The sequence below is a fragment of the Azolla caroliniana genome, unplaced genomic scaffold, assembly GCF_043228905.1.
Source record: "Azolla caroliniana isolate FFs.n. ecotype wild unplaced genomic scaffold, voAzoCaro1.0.p SCAF_13, whole genome shotgun sequence".
Classification (NCBI taxonomy): Eukaryota; Viridiplantae; Streptophyta; class Polypodiopsida; order Salviniales; family Salviniaceae; genus Azolla; species Azolla caroliniana.
Genome location: NW_028230448.1, coordinates 20,985,054 through 21,010,081, shown reverse-complemented (window position 1 = coordinate 21,010,081; position 25,028 = coordinate 20,985,054). Strand labels below are relative to the sequence as shown.

The 25,028-nt window shown below is 45.0% G+C and overlaps 1 protein-coding gene across 1 annotated transcript in view; it reads right to left on the bottom strand.

Annotated features, from left to right (window-relative positions):
- LOC147856655 (uncharacterized) overlaps window positions 1-15,093 on the bottom strand; it is a 62,298-nt gene extending 47,205 nt beyond the window's left edge. Inside the window, exons 1-2 of the mRNA XM_087329145.1 lie at window positions 14,772-15,093; window positions 14,219-14,476 (exon numbers count right to left, since the gene is read on the bottom strand). Coding sequence (XP_087185271.1) covers window positions 14,219-14,476; window positions 14,772-15,093 — 580 coding nt within the window. The remainder of the gene's footprint in view (window positions 1-14,218; window positions 14,477-14,771) is intronic.
- Window positions 15,094-25,028: the final 9,935 nt, after the last annotated feature.

Below are 25,028 nucleotides of genomic sequence, written 5' to 3'. Positions count from 1 at the left end.
TTTGTGACATGCACAAAACCATGGGCTTGGAACCATAGTTTTGTGCACATGGTTTCATATGGTTGTCTCGTATGTAAATTGAATATGAAAGGAAAACAAATCAAAACTACGTTAGAAACCAAAGTTCAAAATTTTGAGTATTCCCATAAATTACCTATTCACCATAATAACTAACATGTAATAACACAAACTTCTGAGTAATAAAGCAAAAAACATGTTCACGTTCACAAGTGGAAGGATTGCGCACAAATGGAAGGATAAGGAATATTCCATCTGATTTTGGGGCTTTTTTGGCCATTTTACTAAACACCTTGACACCAGTATCACAATTTCTCGAAAACTTGATGAAAAAGCTAAAATTTTCACCAATTGGAAAATTGAAAAATGTCAAATTTTGGCCAAATACGAAAAGTAACTTTGTGTATTTTTAAGGACAAATTACAACTAGTAGTATTTTAAATACTAACGATATCATAAGAGAAAGATTTCAAAACAATCAACTTTTCTATTTCATTTGATAAAATGTTGTCTAAATTTGTTGCATATCGTTGCACAAAAAATACATTTAGGAGTTATTTGCATCACTATCATCATTCCTTTCATGAGAATCCCTACTATAGCTAATATACAATCGTGACTCTTCCTCCTCATTTTCAAATGTACCAATTAAATCATTGTCTTCACCAAATGGTGTCGCCAAATTGTGTGCACTAAATCTTGTTCGCCTTCAATCTGAAATATCTTCTAGACTTGGTAATATCTCTTTTATTATGTCTATCGTTGTCGTCCTTAAACATCCAATTTTTGTCAGTGTAAAGTCATACACAATAATATCCACCTCACTAATGTCAATGATAGATGTATTACAAAGACTTAATGCATCACCATGTCCAAAACTTTACCAATGCAGAATTGGTGCCCTAGGTCATGGCCATCTACATGTGTAGCTATTAATATCCCCACGTTGTCGTAGTGTATTTTGTACACTACATGAAAAACTTATAAAGTAACTTTTTAGTAAATATGAAGAAATAGAAGAAAATGTCAAAATAAATAATAAATGCATAGGGCAAGATTCAAACCTTACACCTCCATGTTAATAATGTGAAACCCTACCATTACACTAGCATTTCATTATTATTAAAAAATAGATGTCCCACATAGAAACCTAAGTTCATGTAGGATAAACTTTAGTTAAAAGAAAAACGCATGCTAAAAGAAAAAGCTACACATGTACATCTAGCGTGCATGAACGCTATAGTCGATAGAAAATGCACAAGATAGAAAAATCATGATCACTTTAGATAAAGCATATAGTCTATCTATAGGAAAAGCATGGAGTCTATAGTTAGAAAAAAAAAGCATGGATTGTGAAGACTCTCTCATCACCATATAAGGATGGGGAGCACAATGTAATAAGTGTATGAAATATTTGGGAAATTGGATATATTTCCTAAAACACCAATTAATAAACTATACTCGTGGGATTCACGAGATTTCTATATCTTTCTCTATCAATCTAAATATATATTCTTACATAAATATTAATCAATAAAATACATTATACTTGTGGGATTCACAAATTTCTAATAATCTATTCATAACTAGAATCGTCTCAAATTCTTCCTCTTCCTAGTCCAAAACCTCAACGGTTCCCACCCGACTCACGCAACGATCCGGAGCCAAAAGGCACGACGCAAGTGGTGAACCCGACGTGAAGAGGGGTGGTAAGGAGATGGAGAATCAACAAGAAGCGATGAATATGATGATGATGATGATGATTAAGCGGATGCAAGAAGAGCAACGCACAATGTCGGAGATGAAATCGGTAGTAGCGCGGCTTGTGCAAAGAAACGGGGAATTCGATGGAAAGGATGTGTCACGCTATCTATGCGAATACAAGGCCGAGATGATGCAATGTGGGATACCAGAAGGATTGCAAGTGACATCCTTCAATCGAGTAGTCACAGATGAGTTACAAGAGAGAATCCACAAAATAGGGCCGCAACAAAACCCAACATGGGAGTCCTTTGAAGAAGCTTTACAAGAGGCATATGATTTCAAGAGATCAAAGGGACAAGATCATCGAGAATTCGACGAATGGGTGGCATCGGAGAAGACCTACCGGAGTGCAACACAAGTATTCCTAGAGTTCGAGCATCGTTTTGCTCGACTCTCGAAGCGGGAACAAAGATTGGTGGGAGAGGATAAAGTCCTAATGTTTGTAAAATCAATCGATTGAAAAGAAAGGATGGACATCGGGATCTAGCTCGAAGACGATGACGGTGCGAATGGTCTTACCGAAGATTGGGCCGAAGTCCAAAGGGTATGTCGAAGACATGATGAGAGGAAAATGAGAATCTTGTCAAAGACATGGTCGATGAAGGATGGTAGTCTGCAGACAAACGACCATGTCTTCATGGACGAATCAATGGCAGATGGCCATATCGAAACTTCCCCACCACTGATTCCAGAGACTCCAGCGGTTGCGTTCAAAAGGCAACGTGAGACCGAAGAGACGGAAGGTGGTGGAGAGAGAACAAAGGTCAAAGCCGATTCATACGACGGAGAGATAGCTGAGAAGGTGGCTATGGTTGAAATGACAAAGGATGATAATACCGAGGGTTCATGTGCACTAATCCTAGAGATTTCAGCGGTTGCGTCCGAGAACCAACGTGAGACCGGAGAGACCGGAGATGGCGGCAAGAAAGGTAAAGTCGAAAGCCGGTTCGGATGGAAGATGATCCGGATGAAATTCCGATCTAAACAAAAACCGACCCGGAAGGGAGCCGACTCGGTCAAAACCGATCGACCGAGTCCGATTCAGCCGAATGCGAATATGGATGGAAGCTGACCTAGCCGAAAGACGATCGGACAATACCGATTCGGAAAGAAGCTAATCTGACTTAATCGGATGATGAACCGGTCGAGCCCGATGAAAACGAGGAAAAGAAAGCCAACCAAAACCGAAACCGATAGATCGAAACCGACCCGGAAGGGGGCCGACTCGGTCCAAACCGATCAACCGAGTCCGATTCGGCCGAATACAAATCCGATCAAAAGCCAATCTATCCAAATGCCGATCAAACGAGACCGAATCGGAAAGAAGCTAATACGATCCAACTAAAAGCGGATCGGACGAGACCGAATCAGAAAGAAGCTAATCCAACTAAACCAGGGGTCAAAAAGATTGAGGCCGACGATTACAACAAAGAGGCCAAGAAAAGACACTACCACGGATGTTGAGGGCCAAGCGAGCCAAGCGGATTTAAAGGGTGTTACCAAGGATGAGATCTCAACAAATGAGGAGGGTTCTAACATGAAGATTGTCAACTCTAACGCAAGATTACACGATAAAAGTGAACAAAGTGGGAAGCATGGAAAATGCACAAGACATGAAAGGTTATGCTCAAGAGGAGCACGAGGAGCTGCGACAAACGACCATGGCCATGCAAACAGTGAACGAAGACTATGGTGGATCTGATGGCGACAATGGTTCGGGTGGAAAGAATGGATATGCTCAAAATGGAGAGACAAAGCTGACATAGCGAGAGAAACGGAGGGTACAACAAGTAACGAAGAATTACGAGGGTCGGTAACCGGAGACCGGACAGAGCTAGCAACTGAACAGAACCGAAAACCGGGCGGATCCGGCAACCAAAAACCGGCGACCAAACAGGGCCGGCAACCAAACACGACCGGCGACGAAACAAACCGGGTAGAGAATGCACGGACGAGACTAACAATCACCGACAACTTCGGCACATACCGGAGGATGTGCGGGTTCGGAGGGGGCGAGTGTCGTAGTGTATTTCGTACACTACATGAAAAACTTATAAAGTAACGTTTTAGTAAATATGAAAGAAAATGTCAAAATAAATAATACGTGCATAGGGCAAGATTTGAACCTTGCAGCTCCATGTTAATAATGTGAAACCCTACCATTACACTTACATTTCATTACTATTAAAAAGTAAATGTCCCACATAGAAAGGTAAGTTCATGTAGGATAAAATTTAGTTAAAAGAAAAATGCATGCTAAAAGAAAAAGCTACGCATGCACATCTAGCATGCATGAACGCTATAGTCGATAAAAAACGCACAAAATAGAAAAAGCATGATCACTTTAGATAAAGCATATAGTCTATCTATAGGAAAAGCATGGAGTCTATAGTTAGAAAAAAAAGCATGGATTGTGAAGACTCTCTCATCGCCATATAAGGATGGGGTGCACAATGTAATAAGTGTGAAATATATTGGGAAATTGGATATATTTCCTAAAACACCAATTAATAAACTATACTTGTGGGATTCACGAGATTTCTATATCTTTCTCTATCAATCTAAATACTTATTCTTACTTAAATATTAATCAATAAAATACATTATACTTGTGGGATTCACAAGTTTCTAATAACCTATTCATAATTAGAATCGTCTCAAATTCTTCCTCTTCCTAGTCCAAAACCTCAGCGGTTCCCACCCGACTCACGCAACGATCCGGAGCCGAAAGGCATGACAACGTTGAGTTCTTGCAAGTTTCCTTGTCACCTAAGTTATGCTCGTGTTGTCATCCTTAGTTCCACATAAATGTTTCTTTGTTGTAGATGAACCAAACTATGAAGATCAACATTAAGTGCTTAAGTGGTGATTAAGAACCACCAAAATATTTTATAAACCACGTAAATGCCATTTCCAAGGTTCAATTACCATCAACACAATTATTAATAGTTTTTTGTTAAATCAATGAAGCACGTGTTCATTGTAACGTGTCTTGTTGTGAACATACTTCTTTGCAGTATCGATATGCATCTTTTTCTCTTGTAAAAACAGAGATTTTAGTACAATTCGAGTTCATGTAAACCTTAAACCTCTTTAATTTGAAAAAGAAGAAGATTTCTAAACATGAACTCCATACATTGTATCAAGTTGATGTGAAAAACAGGGTTTTCATCAGAAATCCATACAATGTATCAAATTCATGTTCAAAGTTTTTTTTCTCGGATTTAAAAATAAATAAAAATAAAAAAAACGAGCTTGAGTTGATAAAAAAACCAGATTTTTCACCACAATTCAATACAATGTATCGCATTCATTTTCCAACTCACCGTGCAAGAATGTTGTTTTAACATCCAACTGTTCAAGTTCCAAATTTATACTAGCCGCCATACTCAAAACAGTTCGGATGGAAGTCATCTTGACAAATGGAGCAAAAATCTCATCAAAATCAACACCCTTTTTTTGTTGGAAACCTTCACGACAATGCGGGCCTTATACTTGGGTGTACTTCCGTCTTCTCTAGTCTTTAATTTGTAGACCCATTTATTTCTAAGTGCCTTCTTACCTCCAGGTTGCTGCATAAGCTCATATGTGTGGTTCTCGTGCAAGGAATACATTTCCTCTTGCATGGCATTATACCATTTCTCCTTATGTATATCAGTCATGACCTCTTCATAGCATTTTGGTTCCCCTTCATAAGTCAAGAGAATATATTGACTGCGTGGATACCAAGAGGAGGTCTTCCTTTTTCTTCGTGGATATCTTCTTTCTTCAACAACAGATTCAGAATCCGTTTCTTCTACCAACCCATCTTCCGACTCAGATTCATGTGCATCTATTTGTTGTTGAGTGTCTGTTGCAAGCGTCTTCATCTGATGCGGAACGAGATGAACACTCCTCTCTTGGCAGATCGTAAGTAGATAAAAGATAACAGTGGATTGATGGCAGCATAGACAGAAAAAAGGGAATGCAACTAGTGCGTTAGAGAGAGAGAAACAGTTAGTGACTGGAACTCAACGCTCCTTATGCACAACGCTCGGCCACAACCGAGCTTAGAATCATACACAGAAAACAGGAAACGGAAAACACGACACAAAGGAGAGAAAAGGTACACAGGATGTTTACGTGGAAAACCCAAACTAAGGGAAAAACCACGGCAACCCACAGGCTGCAAACTATCACTATGTTGGAATGTACAAACAGTGAGTTCATGGAGGCAACGACCTCGTGCTCACGATCTTCGCCACAGGCGGCGGTTACAACAGAGGCACTCGACCTCTTTCTCTCTCTCTCTCTCTCTCTCTGTACACTGTTGCGCGCACTGATCTCACGCAAACAGAAATGACAACAACCATAACTAAAAGTTTGCCCTAAGTCATATTTATACTGATATGACTTTTCAGCTATTTACAAATATAGCCTCGATGGACTCTCAGAAACATATTTACGAATATGTCTCTTCATCCGGTTCATACCGGGTCTGCACCATCCAACTCTCCATAGCCAAGTACTCCTCATCCGGTTCTCACCGGTCTGCGTCATCCGGCTCTCCGTAGCCGGGTACTCCTTATCTGGTTCTCACCGGGTTTGCACCATCAGGCTCTCCGTAGCCGGGTACTCCTCATCCGGTCTTCACCGGGTCTGCATCACCCGGCTCTCCGTAGCCGGGTACTCCTCATCCGGTCCTCACCAGACCTGCATCATCCGGCTCTCCGTAACCGGGTACTCCTCATACGGTTTCGGCCTCGGCAGAGTTTGTTCATCAGCACTGTTCTTTTCCCTTCCCCTCCGGAGGGACCTGTCTCCTAACAAACTCCCCCTTCACTCCGGCATGGGGTGTCTTACTAGTCCGATCCTCTTCCGGCATGCATCCAGCTTGTCGGGTATCAACACTTTGGTCAGCATATCTAACCCGTTCTCGCCGTGTGGATCTTCGTCAGTACGAACTCCTGGTCATCTACACTTTCCCGGATCTAGTGATATCTTCGCTGGATATGCTTCGTCCGGGAATGGTAGGCCGCATTCTTAGCAAGATGGATGGCACTTTGACTGTCACAATAGAGTCGGTATTCATCTTGACGGATACCGAGCTCTCCGATGAAGTCCTTCATCCATAATATTTCCTTGTCGGCTTCCACAACAGCCATGTACTCCGCCTCCGTGGTTGACAATGCAACCGTCTTCTACAGCCTCGACTGCCACGAAACAGCTCCCCCTGCATATGTCATTACATACCCGGATGTAGACCGGCTGGTATCCACATCAGCCGACATGTCCGAATCGGTGAAATCGTTAAGTTGAGGTTTTCCGGAGCCGAATCGGAGACACATATTTGAAGTGTCCTTCAAATACCAGAGTATCCATTTGACCGCGTTCCAGTGCTCCTTGTCGGGATTGCTCATAAACCGGCTCACCACTCCGACTGCGTATCCAATGTCCGGCTCACCACTCCGACTTCGTAAATATGTTTCTGAGAGTCCATTGAGGCTATATTTGTAAATAGCCGAAAAGTCATATCAGTATAAATATGACTTAGGGCAAACTTTTAGTTATGGTTGTTGTCATTTCTGTTTGCGTGAGATCAGTGCGCGCAACAGTGTACAGAGAGAGAGAGAGAGAGAAAGAGGTCGAGTGCCTCTGTTGTAACCGCCGCCTGTGGCGAAGATCGTGAGCACGAGGTCGTTGCCTCCATGAACTCACTGTTTGTACATTCCAACATAGTGATAGTTTGCAGCCTATGGGCTGCCGTGGTTTTTCTCCCTAGTTTGGGGTTTTCCATGTAAACATCCTGTGTACTCTTCTCCTCTTTGTGGCGTGCTTTCATTTCCCGTTTTCTGTGTATCATTCTAAGCTCGGTTGTGGCCGAGCGGTGCGTATAAAGAGCGTTGAGTTCTCGTCACATTCCTCAACAGGTCAGCACCATCCGGCTCTCCGTAGTCGGGTACTTCTCATCCGATTCTCACCGGGTCTGCACCATCCGGCTCTCCGTAGCCGGGTACTCCTCATCCGGATCTCACTAGGTCTGCACCATCCGGCTCTCCGTAGCCGGGTACTCCTCATCCGGATCTCACCGGGTTTGCATCATCCGGCTCTCCGTAGCCGGGTACTCCTCCTCCGGTTCTCACCTGGTCTGCGTCATCCGGCTCTCCGTAGCCGGGTACTCCTCATCCGGTTCTCACCGGGTCTGCGTCATCCGGCTCTCCATAGCCGGGTACTCCTCATCCGGTTCCGGCCTCGGCCGAGTTTGTTCATCGGCACTGTTCTTCTCTCTTCCCATCCGGAGGGACCTGTCTCCCAACAGTTAGGCACAACTCAGAATATCTTGCAATAGCCACGAAGAACAACCACACAACTAGGTTACAAAATCTGTTTATATACTGATTGACTTCGGGCAAGTGCCCTTCTCACTATTTACATAAGTAGCCTAACCCTAGTGTGTACAAAGAAGACAGTGTGAATGCGTCCATTAAAAGCCCGTATTCAACACTCCCCTGTAGTGGGCGTATACATCTGAAATCTGTAAACCAAAATGAATGTACAATATAGATTGATACAAGGTTTTCGAACAATCGAGAATTCGTTCAAGTCGGTGAACTCCAAAGAGAAGAAGGTTGGATTGGATGAGTTCAGAAAGACTGAAGCTGAAGTTCAAACTATCCAGGTCTATTGTCCGAGAAACATCCTGGGTGTCTGATTTAATCGGACTAACTCTTCATTACGCTCATTCAATGCCAAAGGGATCGAGATATTTCCGCCGAGAGACACTTGGTCATTGCATCCGCAACGTTATTGGTTGTAGGTACCTTCTCAAGGCCGATTTTCCCTAAAATGACATAATCTCGAATGAAATGATATCGAACATCAATATGCTTGGAGGCATTGTGATGAACCGGATTTTTCGACAGAGCAACAACACCCTGATTGTCGTTGTAACCAATTGGAACCGAGACGATTTCGGCTTGTCGAAACGTGCAAGCCAGGTGGCCAAGTCGGCTGATGTCGATGCTTCATCGTATGACATCGGTTCTCCGCCGTCTGTAAAGAAGATACCATGAGAGTATCTCTCCGAGGGTTGGGACAGTCTCTCGGATCGTCGAGGTATGACTTTGACTGGTTGCATCGGGTGTCATGGTCGGATGGTCCAAAGCTGAGTCATTTGGTTGTGTCGTGTTTGACAGTGCCGAGTCGGTGTTAGAGGGTTCAGCTACCCGTGAAGTTGACCGCGTGTTGTGAGCTAGGCCTTCGTGAAGGGTTGGCACATAAGAGAAAATTACCCTTCGGGCTTCGACTGGTTTTTAGACTGATTGATGCATGGCCAACTCGTTGAACACGACGTCCGAACTGCGGACAATCTGTCTATGTTGGGGGTCCCAGAGTCGGTATCCTATTTCGCCATCTAGTCCATAACTGAGGAAAACACATTTCTTGGACCTTGGTGCAAGTTTGCGACGATCATCTTTCGGGATGAGGGTGTACGCCTCATATCCGAAAATCCTCAGCTTGTCGTAATTCGGCTTACTACCGGTCCATAATTCCTGAGGGATCCAAAGTCCTAGAGGCCTTCTCGGCGACATATTGATTATGTGTACTGCCATAAGTAGGGCCTCTACCCAGAAGCCATCTGACAGTCCGGAGTGTTGGAGCATGGAAACTATCCTTTCTTGAATTGCCTGATTCATTTGCTCGGCAATTCCAATTCTGCTCCAGACTATGGGGTGCCGTAAATTCACGTCTTATGCCGCGTTGTCGGCAAAATTTGACGAATTCCTTTGATTTGAACTCTCCCCCGTTATCGGTTCGAAAGCATTTCAGTTTTTGACTGGTTTTGATCGGATAAGCCCACACCTTCCAAGTTGAGTCATCAATGAAGCTGACGAAGTATGAAGCACCGCCAAGAGACTGATGTGGCATAGGACCATAGACCTCCGAGTGGACCAAATCGAGCGGACTCGATTCTGTCGGGGCGGATGACAGGTGTGTTGCGACTGTCTGTTGGCAATGCTCGCAGAACTGATGAGCCGAGAAGGAGAGTTTGGGGATGGATCCAGCTCTCGATAAGTGGGTGATGCCGGCCTTGCTGAGGTGTTTGAGTCGCCCATGCCATAGTGATGACACGGGGATGTCAACCAGAAATAGGTCACCCTCTCGGAGTGTGACGTGGAAAGGATACAATGAGTGTATCTTTGGTCCTTGAGCAAGAAGGAGGTTGCCCCTGTGGAGCGTCCACCCTCCTGATGAGAAGCCAACACGAATGCCGTCTTCATCCAATTGTCCGACTGAGATCAGTGGACTTGAGAGCTCAGGTACATGTCGAACATTGCGTAGTATTAATGTAGAGCCACCCACAAGGTTGAGCTCTACCGTGTTGATTCCGATTATGTCGCATTGTTGTGAATTTCCTACTCAAACTAAGTCGGAATGTCAGGCCGTGTATTGCCGGAATTGGGATCGATGAGGAGTCACATGAAAGGACGCACCCGAATCTAAGAGCCATGTGCTCGATTCTTCAATCGTAAGCAAAACTTCTGAGTCGACTGGGTTCTCAATTGATAGTATGTTCGGGTCATTTGATAATATTGCGGGTGTAGAGCCGATGTAGTTGATCTCCTCTTGTCGACCACTCATTTGATCGGCTCGTTGAGCCTTATCGTTTTTGGCCTCGAGTGCACGGCAATCGGCTTTGATGTGTCTGGGTTTCTTGCAGTAGTTGCAAACTCAATTATCCTAGGACTTGCTTCGACTTCGCTGATTGTTCGGTTGTCGGGAAGAACCTCTTCAATGGTTGTTCGATCGGTCGGTCAAACCTTGTACTACGTAGGCATTGTTGGCTGAATTGTTTGCAAACGATTTTCTCCGAGTTGCTTTAGTCAAAATTGCACTCAAGACTCAGGAGTACTTCACGGCAGCTGTCGACACATTGCACACGGTTGTAAACGAAGGAGGGAATTACTTTTTTTGGCAACAACAACCGTTTCGTGTCCCGTAGGATGATCGTAATCAGCGAGAATTGCGGTGATTATTCTTGCCCTACAACGGCTAAATCTCAACAATGCTTAACGTTAACTGAACGAATAACTTGCTAATGTCTGGGCGATTAAGGAGGGGAAAATTAAAACTTAAAAAAATAGAAAATTAACGTAATGAAAATGTGAAATAGTGAGAATTTTAATTAACACAAATGGTGGTTTTACTTTTGATTTCTTCCCTCGTTAAGTGGGTTGCCTACGAGTGTTTGACCACTCAAAGTCGGCTTCAAGCATTGGTCGTATCCCCGGCAGTGGTGCCAAATAAATGTGTAGGATTTATGTATCGACGGAGTTAACTCCTCGATGTCGTTTGCGGGGCTCAGACTAGTGTATACCCATTTGATGGCGAATCAGGCGAAGATGGTTGTCAGACACCTCCGAGCCACGATTAATAGATGATTAAACACGATATCTCTCTCACTCTCTCAAGCTCGCTCTCATAGACAATAAAAGTAATGAATATGTTTATTAACCCTCTTTGCTAAGAGGTCTAGCACCAACAAGGAAAAGAGATTAGTGTTTTCTAACTAAACACCTCACTAATCCCTCTTAAGCTTAAAGGTTACAAGAAGGAGGAGAGGAAGCTCTAGCTCTTAATCAATAGGGAGATCTTTACAAATGGAAGAACCCTTACAAAGCCACCACCATGTGGTTTATATAGCATTTACATTTAGGGTATGAACCTTTCACACTTGGATGTTCCTTAGCACCTTTTTCTCTTGCCATTTTCCCTTCATAGGTCCTTTAGCCATACTACGTCCTTGTTGATGCGCTCTTCTTCATGACTGGTGGCGGTGCAATCCAAGCGCTTAACATCCCCCCCAACCTAATGAGTGCACACCCCTGGGTGCATTGTGGGTCATGTTTGTCATTCCTTGTCCCGTCGAACGAGTTCATGGGCCCACTGCCCACTGAACCGGTTGAGGATCGTGTGCCCACTTGAGGAACTCACCGGTGAGGCAGGCGATGGCGTCAGTGGAGGCAGTGTCACCGATCTAAGAGATGGCGTTACAACGATCGTGGAGGTGAGGAGGAATTTCGGTGAAACGCCAACCTTCGTGTCCGGAATACTCGGTGTGGACGACGGGGATGATGTTGGGGACGACGTCAGGGGACTTTGTGGTGCGGAAGGGACTGCCATCCACTGGCAAGTGGAGTGTAGTGCAAACATCGGCGACGTTGAACTGGAACTCAATAGGGGTAGCATCCGCGAAGGCGTGCATGCGAACATGGCCAGGATCAGGGTTGTATCCTACGAGGAACCAGTTGGCCAGCTCGGGGAGTACACCCCAAGGGCCAATCTCAAGGAAGAACTTGAGGCCTAGCCGAGAAAGGGTGTCAAAAACATCAGGCTCGAGGTACTTGAGTTGCGTGGCGGTAGTGTGTACCCGGTAGGTGCATCGGGTGTTGTTGAAATCGGCTTGAATTACCAAGGAGCCACAACCGGCGTTAGGGTAGTATGCGTGGAGGAGCTTGGTGAATGGGGTGGACGCCATCTATTATACCCTGATAGGACAAAGATTAGTATAGCCATATGTCGGTGTACCAAACTCTTACACTCCCCCTCTCTCGTTTACACGGTAATACTACCAATTATATTTTATTTATCTATTTATTTGAATTACTTATTATTATTAGTTATGATTATTATATTTTTAAAGTAGTATGAGTTGTTTTGAGGATTATTTATATCTATATTTTAAAGATACTTATGTTAGTAGGAGATTGTTATAGGTACATATATACATGTACATAATGTGTGAAAAGGCCAAAATGGCGTGTGCTCTTATTTTTAGTTTATTTTTGCTATAGGGTGAGATAGAAAACCTCTCTGCTGTATACAGGCAGAAATTTTTGCAGCCGTCATTTATGGACCAATTATGGTTTTTTGCTATGTATCAGAGTTTTTTCCTCTCCATTTTCCTGTCTTTGAAGTCTCACAGTGCATCATTCCTATCTCTATCATCGATTTCAAAATTGGACCTAGTTTGATTCTAGCAAAATGTCCGATATTCTTCTATACGATTACTTCACTAGATGCCCTTCAAAAATATTCGAGCGCTAGGATGTTGAGTAAGTACTTTGGGTGTTCACTTCCTCTGTATATTAAACAAGGATATATATTATAGCAATGGCCAAAATCAACTAAGCATGATGACGAATCGAATCCAATGAGTCATCACCAACGAAATAAAAGGACTTTTGTGGTTCTGTCTGATGGTTCGTGGTGATCTATGTTGATGACCTCGCTATTGCATCAAATTCAATTAGTGCTATGAGCAAGACCGCCTCCCAACTAAAAGAGAAGTTTCCAGTGAAAGACTTAGAATCAACGGAGTTTTGATTACACTATCAATATCTTGGGTCATTGCTACAGTTACATCTGTCTAGTTAGGTAGTCTTAATCATTAGGTGAACCAATGCAGCGAGTTAACATCTGTCTGCATCGTTTGGAGGAATCTAGGACGAATGGAAGTTTAACGAATTTCTTAGTACACCAAATCACCTTTCGGACTTAAATTCATTGATTTAGTTTCCCTTACCATACCCACATTCATCAATGGATCTCTTATGCGCAATCAATTACTAAGTTGCCCGATTCCAAAATTACGAAACAAGAATTACCAAGCTCCAATAGATACGTATCCAAGGTATTATACATTCAAATGTTGGAATAAATACAACATCATTTTTCCATCCCTTTCGGACATCCCACAGTCGGAATGATTTTGTTTCTTGCAAAACACATCTGTCTGTCTGTCTCTCTCTCTACGTGAGGGACACACAAACGTCTCCAGATCGTTATTGGGAATGTTTATGTGAAACATCAGTGCAAGGTGTTACGAACAAATGTTTCCTTGTGTTGTTGGTAGGAGTTTATTTTGGATGATCATCAACAACTATAAAAAATGTCCTTCACATGAGCAAAGCCGCTCCTATAGTAAGGACCATGAAGAGGAGCGTTTGTATCGATGCGAGTAAAGAATTAGCATCACCGCTATTAATAAGGGATGGTGGAAGAGGAGGAGGCGGAGGCGGCGAGACGGTTGGAGGCGTAGGCGGAGAGACGGTTGGAGGCGGAGGCGGAGAGACGGTTGGAGGCGGAGGTGGCGAGACGGTTGGAGGCGGAGGCGGAGGCGGAGGCGGTGATTTGAATGGCGGTGGAGGAGGAGACAAGGCTGAGAAAAACAAAGTTGCTTTGCATTAACACGCATTAACACATGTAGCGAAGATCTGTGCTGGTGGTACATAGTACATACACATAAACTTACAACGCAGCTACGACATACATAGTACACACACGCAAACCCTAAAACCCTTCTACAATGGATGGATGGAATTGTGAAGGCAAACTTGTTGACATTATCTCATGAACTAGAAGGGTGGTCTGTAACATCCTTTTGTTTGCTTACCAGCGAGGCATGCGGTAACGATGGGAGGGACAACCAGGTTACATATGTTGGGGCCAACCAGGTTATAGAAGGCGGTAACGTTGAGACTGGTAAACTCACAATAGCAACTGGGAGTGTTAGTCATAGAGCTTGAGATCTGATTACAACATTGGGTGCGTGAAGTATTGCACGCAGTAAGAAGAGCCTGCCAAGCCGCATCGCAAGTTGCTGTTGGCGTTGGGGATGGGGGTGTAGATTGTGAAGGCGGTGGTGGTGTGGCTGCAAATACACAATCAATCAGTAAAACAAAAAAAGAAAATTTAAGTATACATGCAAGACCAACATTATCTCTTTGATTTGAGGTTTCACATCCTCCAAGTGGACATATGCAATATCACTATTTCCACAATGGCCAACTTCACATTTAAGGTTTCGATTCCCATAGCCTGATAAGGCAGAGATGAAAATGAATGGGGTGGGTGCATTAACCTAGTATACCGTGTGCCCTGCCTGTCTGATTATTTGATTCATGAAAGGATTCATATATGTATATGTATATTATGTATATACTTACCTGATGGGAAGCATGAAGTGAGATTCTGGGGAAGCGTGAAGGAGCAGAGGGTGGCAAGTCCGATGAGGGCAGTGGTGTTACGGTTGCAATAGCAATCGTAGTAGGCATTGACTTGAAATTCATAGACAGGGCAACATGTGGTCGCAGTACTCGTGTCACTGCCGCAAGCGGCTTGCAATGCTTGTAGGCTCGTGCTGCAGGTTGCCGCGCTCGACTGTGCCGAGACACCATAGATCAGGGGCGGCAACCAGGGGGTGGAAGAGCTCAGAGCCATAAGGTAGAGAAGGGCAGATAGGAGGAGGAGGAGAAGCTTCATGGCCATGTATGTACTTCTCCCTAGTGCTCCCTCCTTGCAAGCTATGTCAACTTTAATGGTAATGTCAGCTATATATATATACACACACCACACACCCCCCCTCCCCCCCCCCCCCCAAACAACCCACCATGATGTCCACGTTCTGAAATCTGACTTGTTAATTCAAGTCAATACCACTTGTTTGAGTGGTCAAGTTCAACCCCCCCTCCCTCTTCTTTCCCACATCATCCCTACCATTACTTAGATAAATTATTGGTTTTCTCTGGCCAAGTCTCATAGAATGAGGAGTATTCGGATTTAAACAAAACTTATATGTGACACAGACGTGGTTCACAATGATGTTACAGTATGTATTACAAGTCTCGCATCCATCATTCCTTTCTCTATCGTCCATTTCAAAATTGGACCTACTATGATTCTCGCAAAATTTTCAATATTCCTCTATATGATTACTTCACTAGATGACCTTGAAAAATACAAGAGGGCTATGATGGTGAGCACTCGCGTCCTTTGCATATTAAACAAGGATATATGTTACATTCATAGATTGACCCATGCGTGATATTCTTGGTATTCGACAACCATAATATTCCCCATATTCGAGAATACAAAATGACCCCAAGAATATTACTGAACCATTCGTTTTAAATTTACATAATAAAAAGTTATTAATTTACTAAAAAAATAATTAATTCGCTAAAATATTAACCAAATCACTAATAATGAATTTATCCCCTAGAAATATTAATTAATTCATTAAGGTTCCTAATTTCAAGTAAAATTAGGGTTTTTAAAATTGAAATATTAATTAATTCACTAATAATGCATTAATTTATTATTAATTAATTACTTAGGGTTCCTAATTTCAGCCAAAATTAGAGTTTTAAGAATTAAAATATTAATTAATTCACTACTAATGAGTTAATTTACTAAAACATTAATTAATTCATGAATGCTCAATTAATCAGGGCTCCTAGTTTTGCACCAAATTAGGGTTTAAAGAATTAAAATATTAATTAATTCATTAATAATGAATTAATTTACTAAAAATTAATTAATTAGGGTTTCATCACCACCCTAGGTTTGGAGGCCAAGAATAATATGTAAGTGACACTCAAAGGATGAGGGGGAGGTGAGGATGTTGGACGAAAAGAAGAAATATGGCCGAAATTAGGGTTTCGACTGAAATAAGGGTTTTCAGTCGACACCCTAATTTACAAGCCGAGAATAGGATGCAAGGGGAGGTGAGGGTGTAAGCATCAAGTAAAGATGCAGGATGTGGCCTCTTCGCTCACTGTTCTGTGTTGCTCACTCACTAGCTAGCGTTAAAAAAAGAGAAAAAAAAATTCAAACAATTTTAAAAAATTCTAAACCCCGGATATCGGAGAAGCAAGCCCAGGCGGGGCTTGCGCGATCAGTAAGGAGACGACCGCCAATCACGAAGAGCCGGTCCGGTGGCTACGGACAAGGGCGTAAAACAGACGGGCGATTCTTTGTGTCTTCACACACTTGCTCCCGAGGCGATGGCAGTCGGGCCCGAGTGCCCACGTGAGTCCCAAGCGGAGGAAGGCGGCGGCGAAAGACCAAGAATCACCGGCGAGACGATACGGGGAAGGAGCAGACGAAAGCCCTCGGACCCGATTCCGGAGAACTCGGTTTTGGGGCCCGTATGCCCATGTAAGACCGAGGAGATGGATGGCGGTACCGAGGAGTCCGGGCACGATGCCAACGAAGATGGATGGGAAACGGTCTGTGAGGAGGCTGAGGACGGACGCGGCACGAGGAGATCGGCATTCCGATGCGGATGGAGCAGAATTTGGTCGTGGATCGTTTGATCGGCGCCGGATTCGGCATGAAAGTGCCGATACAAAAGGGGGTGCGGGACGAGCCGCCCTCTTTTACATGGGGAGAAAGACCGACCAGGCGAAGGTCGGGAATTGGAAAGGAAAGTGATCAAAGGTTCGGAACGAGTTTGGCAAGGTCGGCATCGGAGCCGAAATTCCGGACATTGGAGAATCAAGCTCAGGCGAGGCTTGGTTGATGACAGAGCGGATGCTATCCACCGACACCACTAGAAGGGGCGTGGTCCGGACGAGTCGTAGAATGACGTTGCAAAATCGGTTACCCCGCGTCCTATCCGGAGACTTCGGCAGTTCGGCCAACGTGGCAACGTGAGACCGAAAGAGATGGAGGATGGAGGCGAGAACGCGAAGAGGGGGGAAACGACGAGTTCAGGAGAAGTACAAGGAATGAAGAGAACGAAGACCAGTCCCATGAGATCTTCGCACCAATCCGGCGGTCGGCCGAGTGCCGGCGTGAGTCCTGTAGGAGAGGTCGATGGCGACAGAAAAACGGGACTCGGCAATCCGAAGAATGACGAACGGACCCGAACGAGAACAGGGCGGAGCGGACTCCCGGATGACCATTCTGGGAGGGAGGAAGAGAGTAGGCCTACGAAGAGGCCGAGGACACAGTACGTCGGTACCATGGGAGAGGGTGCGGAGTAAACCGCCTTCTCGGCATGCGGAAAAGGACGATCCGGGATAGGGCGGGAAGACAAATCGGAGGCCCAAGGAGGATCCTTCACACCAGTTCTACAGAAACCGACGGTCGGCTCGAGAGCCGGCGGTCGGCCTAAAGTGACGAATGGTGGCGGCGAGGGGACGAAGGCAAAGGGTTATGGATGGGCGGTCTACGGAGATCCTCACACCGATCCGGCGGTCGGCCCAAGAGCCGGCGTGAGTCCTATAGGAAAGGACGGTGGCGGCAGGGGAACGTGACCAACAGAAGAGGATGGCGAAGGCGGAGCGGAGCAGCTGTGACCTTACACGCACCGATTCTAGAGACTCCGGCAGCCAACGACAAGAGGAGGGGTGAGACCTAGAGTAAGTGATGGTGGCGGCGGCAAGGCAGGCAACCGAAGCCTGAAAGGGGAGGTCCAACGAAGACACTCACACCGATCCGGCGGTCGGCCCGAGTGCCGGCATGAGTCCTATAGGAAAGGTTGGTGGCGGCAGGAGAACGTGATCGGACAACAGGAAGCGACGAACGGCGAGGTATCAGGCCGGCGAGGCGGCCACGAACCAAATCGGACCTTCCGGCAAGGTCAGTGGGCATAAGGAAGTTCGGTCCTATGGGATCCCCACACCGAACCAGAGACTCCGGCAGTTCGGCCAACGTGGGAACATCAGACCGAGAGAGAAGGTTGGTGGCGGCGGGAAACGGGACCCGGCAACACGAAGACGGAAACCGGCTACGCGGAAGACACGAGGAGAGTCGTGAAGGACTCCGACAAAAGACACCCGGATCTCAGCAAGCGACGAAACAAAGACAGGTCCTATGGGACCCTCACACCGATCCGGAGACTCCGGCAGTTCGGCCAACGTGGCAACGTGAGACCTAGGGAGAAGGACGGTGGTGGCAGGGAACGGGACCCAACGACACAAGGTAAGACGGGCGGACGAAGTGCGAAACCCTCACCGGCCGGTTACAATCTCGGAAGTAGCCGGTAGGGCGAACATGAGGAGGTGTGTCGGGCCGGAGAGGCACACCTGGGACAGAATAAGCGTCTCGCAAGTGGCCATCGCGGGCCAGATCGAAGCGTGACTACGGGACGGTGTTCGGCGCAGGCGATGCCGAACAAAGGAAGCGGAAGACGGCACAAGGGAGGTGCCGGCAACGAGGTGACGGGTGCCTAGTGGACTGCACAGGGTCGGAGTCAGGGGAGGGCAAGAGAGGCTGGAGGAGGATCCTCCACACTCGCTTCGTAGATCTCGGTAGCTCCGTCGAAGTAGCGAAGACTGACACGGCAAGCCTGGGGTGACAAGCTGGTGGGGGCGAGGGGACGACGGCAAGTGGAAGACTCGGGACCTGTTGCAGCAACACGAATGGTCAACGGAGGCCAAGCGGGCCACTACAGGCGTTCCTCAACGGAGGACATCGGGCAGACGACGGGGAGCGGGGAGCGGGATGTGCATACGGGCGAACAAGGGCCAGCGGAAGTACGCGTACTACGGAGATCGCGGTGAAGGACCCATCGACGGGTCGAACGAGCCTACGGGGAGGTAAGCGCGAAGGAAGAATCGAAGCCGACGGATCAAACCGGCAGCGAGCCGGGATGCGGATCACGGAAGACCAGTTTCTCACCGGCCGAAATCTCTCACCCTTCACCGGATTTGGCACGTACCGGTGGACGTGCGGTTTGGTGGGGGGCGGATGTCGTGAAGAATTTCGGCCAGAGGCGGAAACCGGGAAACATTGTCTACATCGGCGGGGTGCAGCGTGTGTGCTCACCCTTGTACATTCAGTGTGAATAACGAGGGCGCCTTTATGGCGCCGAAGAGCAGTCAAGTCGAGACAGACGATCCCATGTAAGTCAGGATTTGTCCCACATTGTAACGCATCCCTCTCCTTGTTCTATACAAGGAAGGGAGTGCCCTTTGTGAAGGGGTTGCCCATTTTGCGTTAGAGGGTATACCGTTAGATTTAGGGTTAGTATTATTTCTTCTTCTTCTTCTTCTTCTTCTTCTTCTTCTTCTTCTCCCCCTTCGTGTTCGCTTAGGGTTTGCTTCAGCTCGTCTCCTGCGCAAGACCCCGCTCGACGCGACAAACCCGTGAGCTCCCCGACCGGCGGCTTGGCAGCTGACGACTACTGTAACCTACCTTGGTCCGGCTCGAAGCCGGGAATGTATTCTTCCCTTTTATATATATACATTTGCGTCTGTCTGTGTATATCCGCGTCTCTGTTGGTGTTGGGTGCTTCCCCTTTCCTACGTTTCCTGTACATAAGGGCGTGAGTTGGGTCGGCATGTGTGTGTGTGCATGTGCGTGTATGTGCATGAGTCAGTGTTAAGTGCGCGCTCCCTCTCTTTCTCTCTTTGCCTTCGGTCGCTTCCGGTGTGCTTCTGGGATGCCCCGGAAACGGTGAAGCACGACTTCCTACACTCCGTCACTCCCTAGTCCAAGACCCCCGTGGTACCGCCTTTCTCCAAGCACGCGCGTAACAACGCGACAACGTAGTGTGCCCTCGTCGTCTGATTGGGAGGGACAGCTCCAATGGCAAAGTCGGAGGCATCAGTTTCTACCTGGAAGGGCCTTGTGGGGTCGGGATGGACCAACACTAGGGCTGTGAGAAAAGCTGCCTTAAGGACATCAAAAGCACTTTGCGCCGTAGAGGTCCAAAGAAATGGAGTATCTTTTCTAGTAAGGATGATTAGAGGTTGCACTAAAGAGGAAAAACCATTGATAAATCGTCGATAAAAATTTGGAAAACCAAGAAATGATTGTACCTGTTTCAACCGAGTAGGGACAGGCCAATCAGTGATTGTTGCTACCTTGCGTGCATCCATTGTGATCCCAGAGGGTGAAATCACTTAGCCTAGGAATTCGACAGAGGTTTGATCGAGCTCACATTTCTCACTTTTGGCGTAAAGTCCATGTTCCCGAAGTTTGGATAGAACCAGTCGGACGTGTCAGGTGTGCTCCTCTATGTCGGAAGAAAACACTAAAATGTCGTCAAGGTAGATCAGCACGAAGTGATCGAGATACTCCCGAAATATATTGTTCATCATGTGATGAAAGACCGTCGGGGTGTTGGTGAGACCAAAAGCCATCACCTTGTACTCAAAATGTCCATAGCGTGTTTGGAAGGCAGTTTTCCACTCGTCCCCTGGCTTGATACGCACCAGATTGTAGGCTCCCCGAAGGTCGATTTTGCAGAAGATACGCCCGGTTCGAAGTCGGTCAAGGAGTGTTGGAATTAAAGGCAAGGGATAACGATTACGTACCGTAATTTTGTTGAGACCCCGACAATCCACACATAGGCGTAATGAGCCATCCTTCTTCTTGACAAATAAAATTGGAGCCCCAGCTGGGTGACTTGGAGGCTTGAATGAAGCCCTTGGTGAGGTTGTCATCCAGATATGTGCAAAGAGCCTCAAGTTCCGGTTGAGATAGCCCATAGATGGGCCCAAATGGTGGATGTGCGCCCAAGTTGAATTAGAAGAATGTGCTCCCAAGTTGAAAGCAGCCCCCACACAAGTAACGGTGTTTGTGGAAGAGACCCGCGCTGGTGTTTATGGAAAGGTGATTCAGCAGCTGCACCAATCCACCATCGGATTGTGTGTTTCAAACCGGGAGAGCCCTAAAACCAATCGGATGTCGAGGAGTTGCAATGAGATAGAATGTTAATACCTCCTTGTGGAACTCAACTTGAAGTACCAACAGGACAATGACTTCAGTAATTGCCCCCGAAGAGAGGACCCGTCCGTCGATAGCTTCAACGGATATGGGTTGTGTTGTGCTCAGACGAAGGCGATATCGATGAAACAAGTGGATGCACCAGAATCGAGCAATGCATGGGATTTTATTGAAATAGACCCAAAACTAAGATTTACTTGCAACGTAAAACCTCCTGCTCGCGTGACTGAATTGTAGGAGCACAGAGAAGTAGGGCGACGGGATGTGTCTAGCGGCCTGGCTCCTACTACAACCGGACTTGCTCGTTTTCCTGTTGTCCAAAAACCTCCACAAGACATCCATGATCGTTTTCTTGTTGTCGAGAAACCTTGGTAAGATGTGCACGGTGGGATTGATGACGAGGGCTACGCATCGGAGTGGCAGATGACATGGCCTGGGGCAGCATAATAGAGGCAGAGGCCATTTTCACGTCGATGTTGCCGTTGGACATCAGTTAATGGTTGGAACCAAGCATGGTCAATCTCCATTGGGGGTACAAGAGTCGACCTCCATCGGGGTAAGAGTGTCATGGGAAGACGGCAACCAGGGCGTGCTTGGCGAAACTGATATATATGGCCTTGTGAGTGGAGCATTGCAGAAGGAAGACGGAAAGCCTCGAGTCCCCCATTCCTCTTGTCGAAGCTCAAAAAGATGATTATCACATTGAACGGCTTGGGAGATTACTTGGGACAATGATGGGGGCTCCGGAAAGTTTAAGAGAAGAGTCTTGACATCATTTCTAAGGCCTCGACGAAACCAGTCGCATAAAGCTTGGTCATCCCAGCTGACATTGCACACGATCTGACAAAACTCTAAAGCATAGACGGAAGTTGGACGAGATCCTTGTTGTAAGGAATAAAGTTTCATGAGAGCCGTTCGTCGCCGATCTGTCTCTCCGAATGTGGCTTCAAGCTCCACAAGGAAGGCAAGAAAGTTGTCTAAGAGTGGGGATGATGTCACCATCAATGGTGCAAACCACGCTTGTGCCGGCCCCGAGAGAAGGGTGCCAACGAGGCCGACCCGATAGAAATCACTAGCATAACGTTGGGGTTGTAAGTGGATGATAAGCCAAATTTGATGATGAAGCCACGAAGATGCTCCCTCGAGCCGTTGAATTTGTCAAGTAGGCTGACGTTAGGTTTGAGGACATATGAATGGGAAGAGGAAGGGGTTGGGTTAGGTGCTAACGGAAGGTGAGGCTCAACGGGTGGAGGGTTGTTGGCTATGCCATTCTGAAGCTCTCGTAATGATTGACGAAGGCTTTCATTTTCTAATTGAAGTTGTTCCAAGGCTGCCATTACTTGGCTTAAGGCTGAGTCTGACATGGTAACAAGAAGAGAAGGTGAACAAACTGTCACGGACTGGTAGACGAGGACAAGGACAAGTAGGCGAGCTAAATATTAAGAAAGAGCAAAAGATAGATATATAGATAGGGAGAGAGTATAGACAAGAGAACAAGAGAGATAGAGGGAGAAGGTAGACAAAGAGCAAGAACTAGATTATGCTTCCGTAACTGGTGTTTTTCACCTTGATTGTAAACAAGGTGCACCGAAGTATTTATACAAGAATGTGGTGGTATGAATGTAAGCTAGGAAAGATCAAGAGAATGCATGGAAACCTGTAGAGAGTGCATGTCTATGCATTCTCTAGAAGTTTCTTGAAAGTTCTAGTTGAAACTTATCCAATACAATAATGCCTAAATGGAATGTAGCTCAATTGGTAAGGTTGTCCAATAAGACCAAGAGGTCATGGGTTCAACCCCCTAGATTCGATCGTGCCCTACATTCCATCGTGTCTATGACACAAGATGTTGAGTACTTTGGGTGTTCACTTCTTCTCCATATTAAATGGGAATATATATTATAGTAATGGCCAGTGTCTACAAACCAAACCGAATAGAACCACGAAACTGTGACTTAACAATCTAAACGATTCGCTTCACATTGAACTGTTTTTTAATAGTTCAATATAGTTTGATCGGTTTAGAGTTGCCACTTCATTATTTTCTTAACTATTTTTGTGAACAACCTTTTCATTTTTAAGCCCAATTCTCACATTTCAAAGAACAATCTTTAACATTTGAAATAATGAAAATGTTTTTCATTTAAATTTTGAAATTTTATGAATTTTAATCTAACTTGAAAACCGGAACCTTAGTTTTAACGCTTCAACACTTTGGTTTTTTTGTAACAATTCAATTTAAATTCTTTCGTGGTTCAGTTCAATTTAATTTAAGTTTCAAATTTCTTAAACGGTTTGAGTTTGACACTCTTGAACCGAACTGAATTGTTGTTAATTGTTACCAATGACATATAATCATGACATGAGATCAAAATTTATCAAGATTTGATGCTAACTATATATACCTAGGAATGCCTTGAAGAGCAATGTAGGATCTAAAACAATCGTCAAGGACGTGTATAATTCAATACAAGGTCAAAACCAATGTTGGGCAAAGTCTCTAGCCCCTACCGGAAATTTTCCTACTTCATATCAACCTAACCGGAATTTTAAAATTTCAACTAGCCACGTTCCTATTAACGACAATGTCAACTGGAACATGTTGAAAAAAAACATTTAGTGCATACTAAATAATAATAAAAATTCTAGCACAACAGCAAATCAAATCAATCACAAAATTTTGGATACAAAAAACTAGATATATATATTTACCAAAAACATTTACTAACTTTGTAAACAAAATTCACATTTCCAAACTTTGTAAACTAGCATTAACAACATATTAGATAAAATTACACCTAATATATATAAAGTTTAAAAACAAAATTGATCAAATGTACAAAATTTCAACCTATATCTTCTATGAAGTCCTCGATGTCATCTTCTATTTCATGAGAAGTTCCTGTTAAAATATGACGATATGCCTTGCTCTCTGACCACAACAAAATGTTGGCATTGAAGTCATGTTCTTCTAGTTCAGGTTCTTCAATAGAGATTCGTATCAATGCATCAACCGTATCGTTTTTGGCCTATTTCTGAACTTATTTTTTATTAGATTTAGGCGATTAAAGCCTCTCTCACATGCTTTCGTAGAAGAACATTGAATTAGCCCTATCAATGAAAGCTTTAGAAGCTCGGGTAACTTTTCTTTCCACACATCATTACAATTTATCATACTCCAAACATCTATGAAATCTCGTCGAAGCCATTACGTGGTAGCTTTCCTTTTGAAAATTACATATTTATCATACAATTTATCATTATCAATTATAGGAGAAAACGCTTTCCCATCTATCATTTTTTTAATGCCATAAAAATTTCCAAGTGTTTTCAAATCATTAAGACCCATAGATTTTTGTGCTAAAATGCTTGTAGATCCAGTAGACATGTTCATTAGTGATAACAGTTTCTATGAATTCGTCGATGTCACCTCCGGACCGGATGTCGGGCAGTCTCGTTGAGACAGTCGACTACTAATAAGGAGCGGGGTTAAAGAAAATTTTGCCGATTGCATGTTGAAGCGTTCCAAGACACGTCCAATGTAGTCGGATTGAGACAGAAACAATTGTTTTTGATTTCGATGTTGACTTAATTTGATGCCAAGAATGTGTCAAGTCGGACCAAGGTCCTTCATGGCAAACTTCAACCGCAGTTGTTGAACAAGCTCAGCGAGTTCTCCGGCATGGTAACCTGAGATGAGCATGTCATCCACATAGATGATGAGGAAGATGGGAGATCCATCC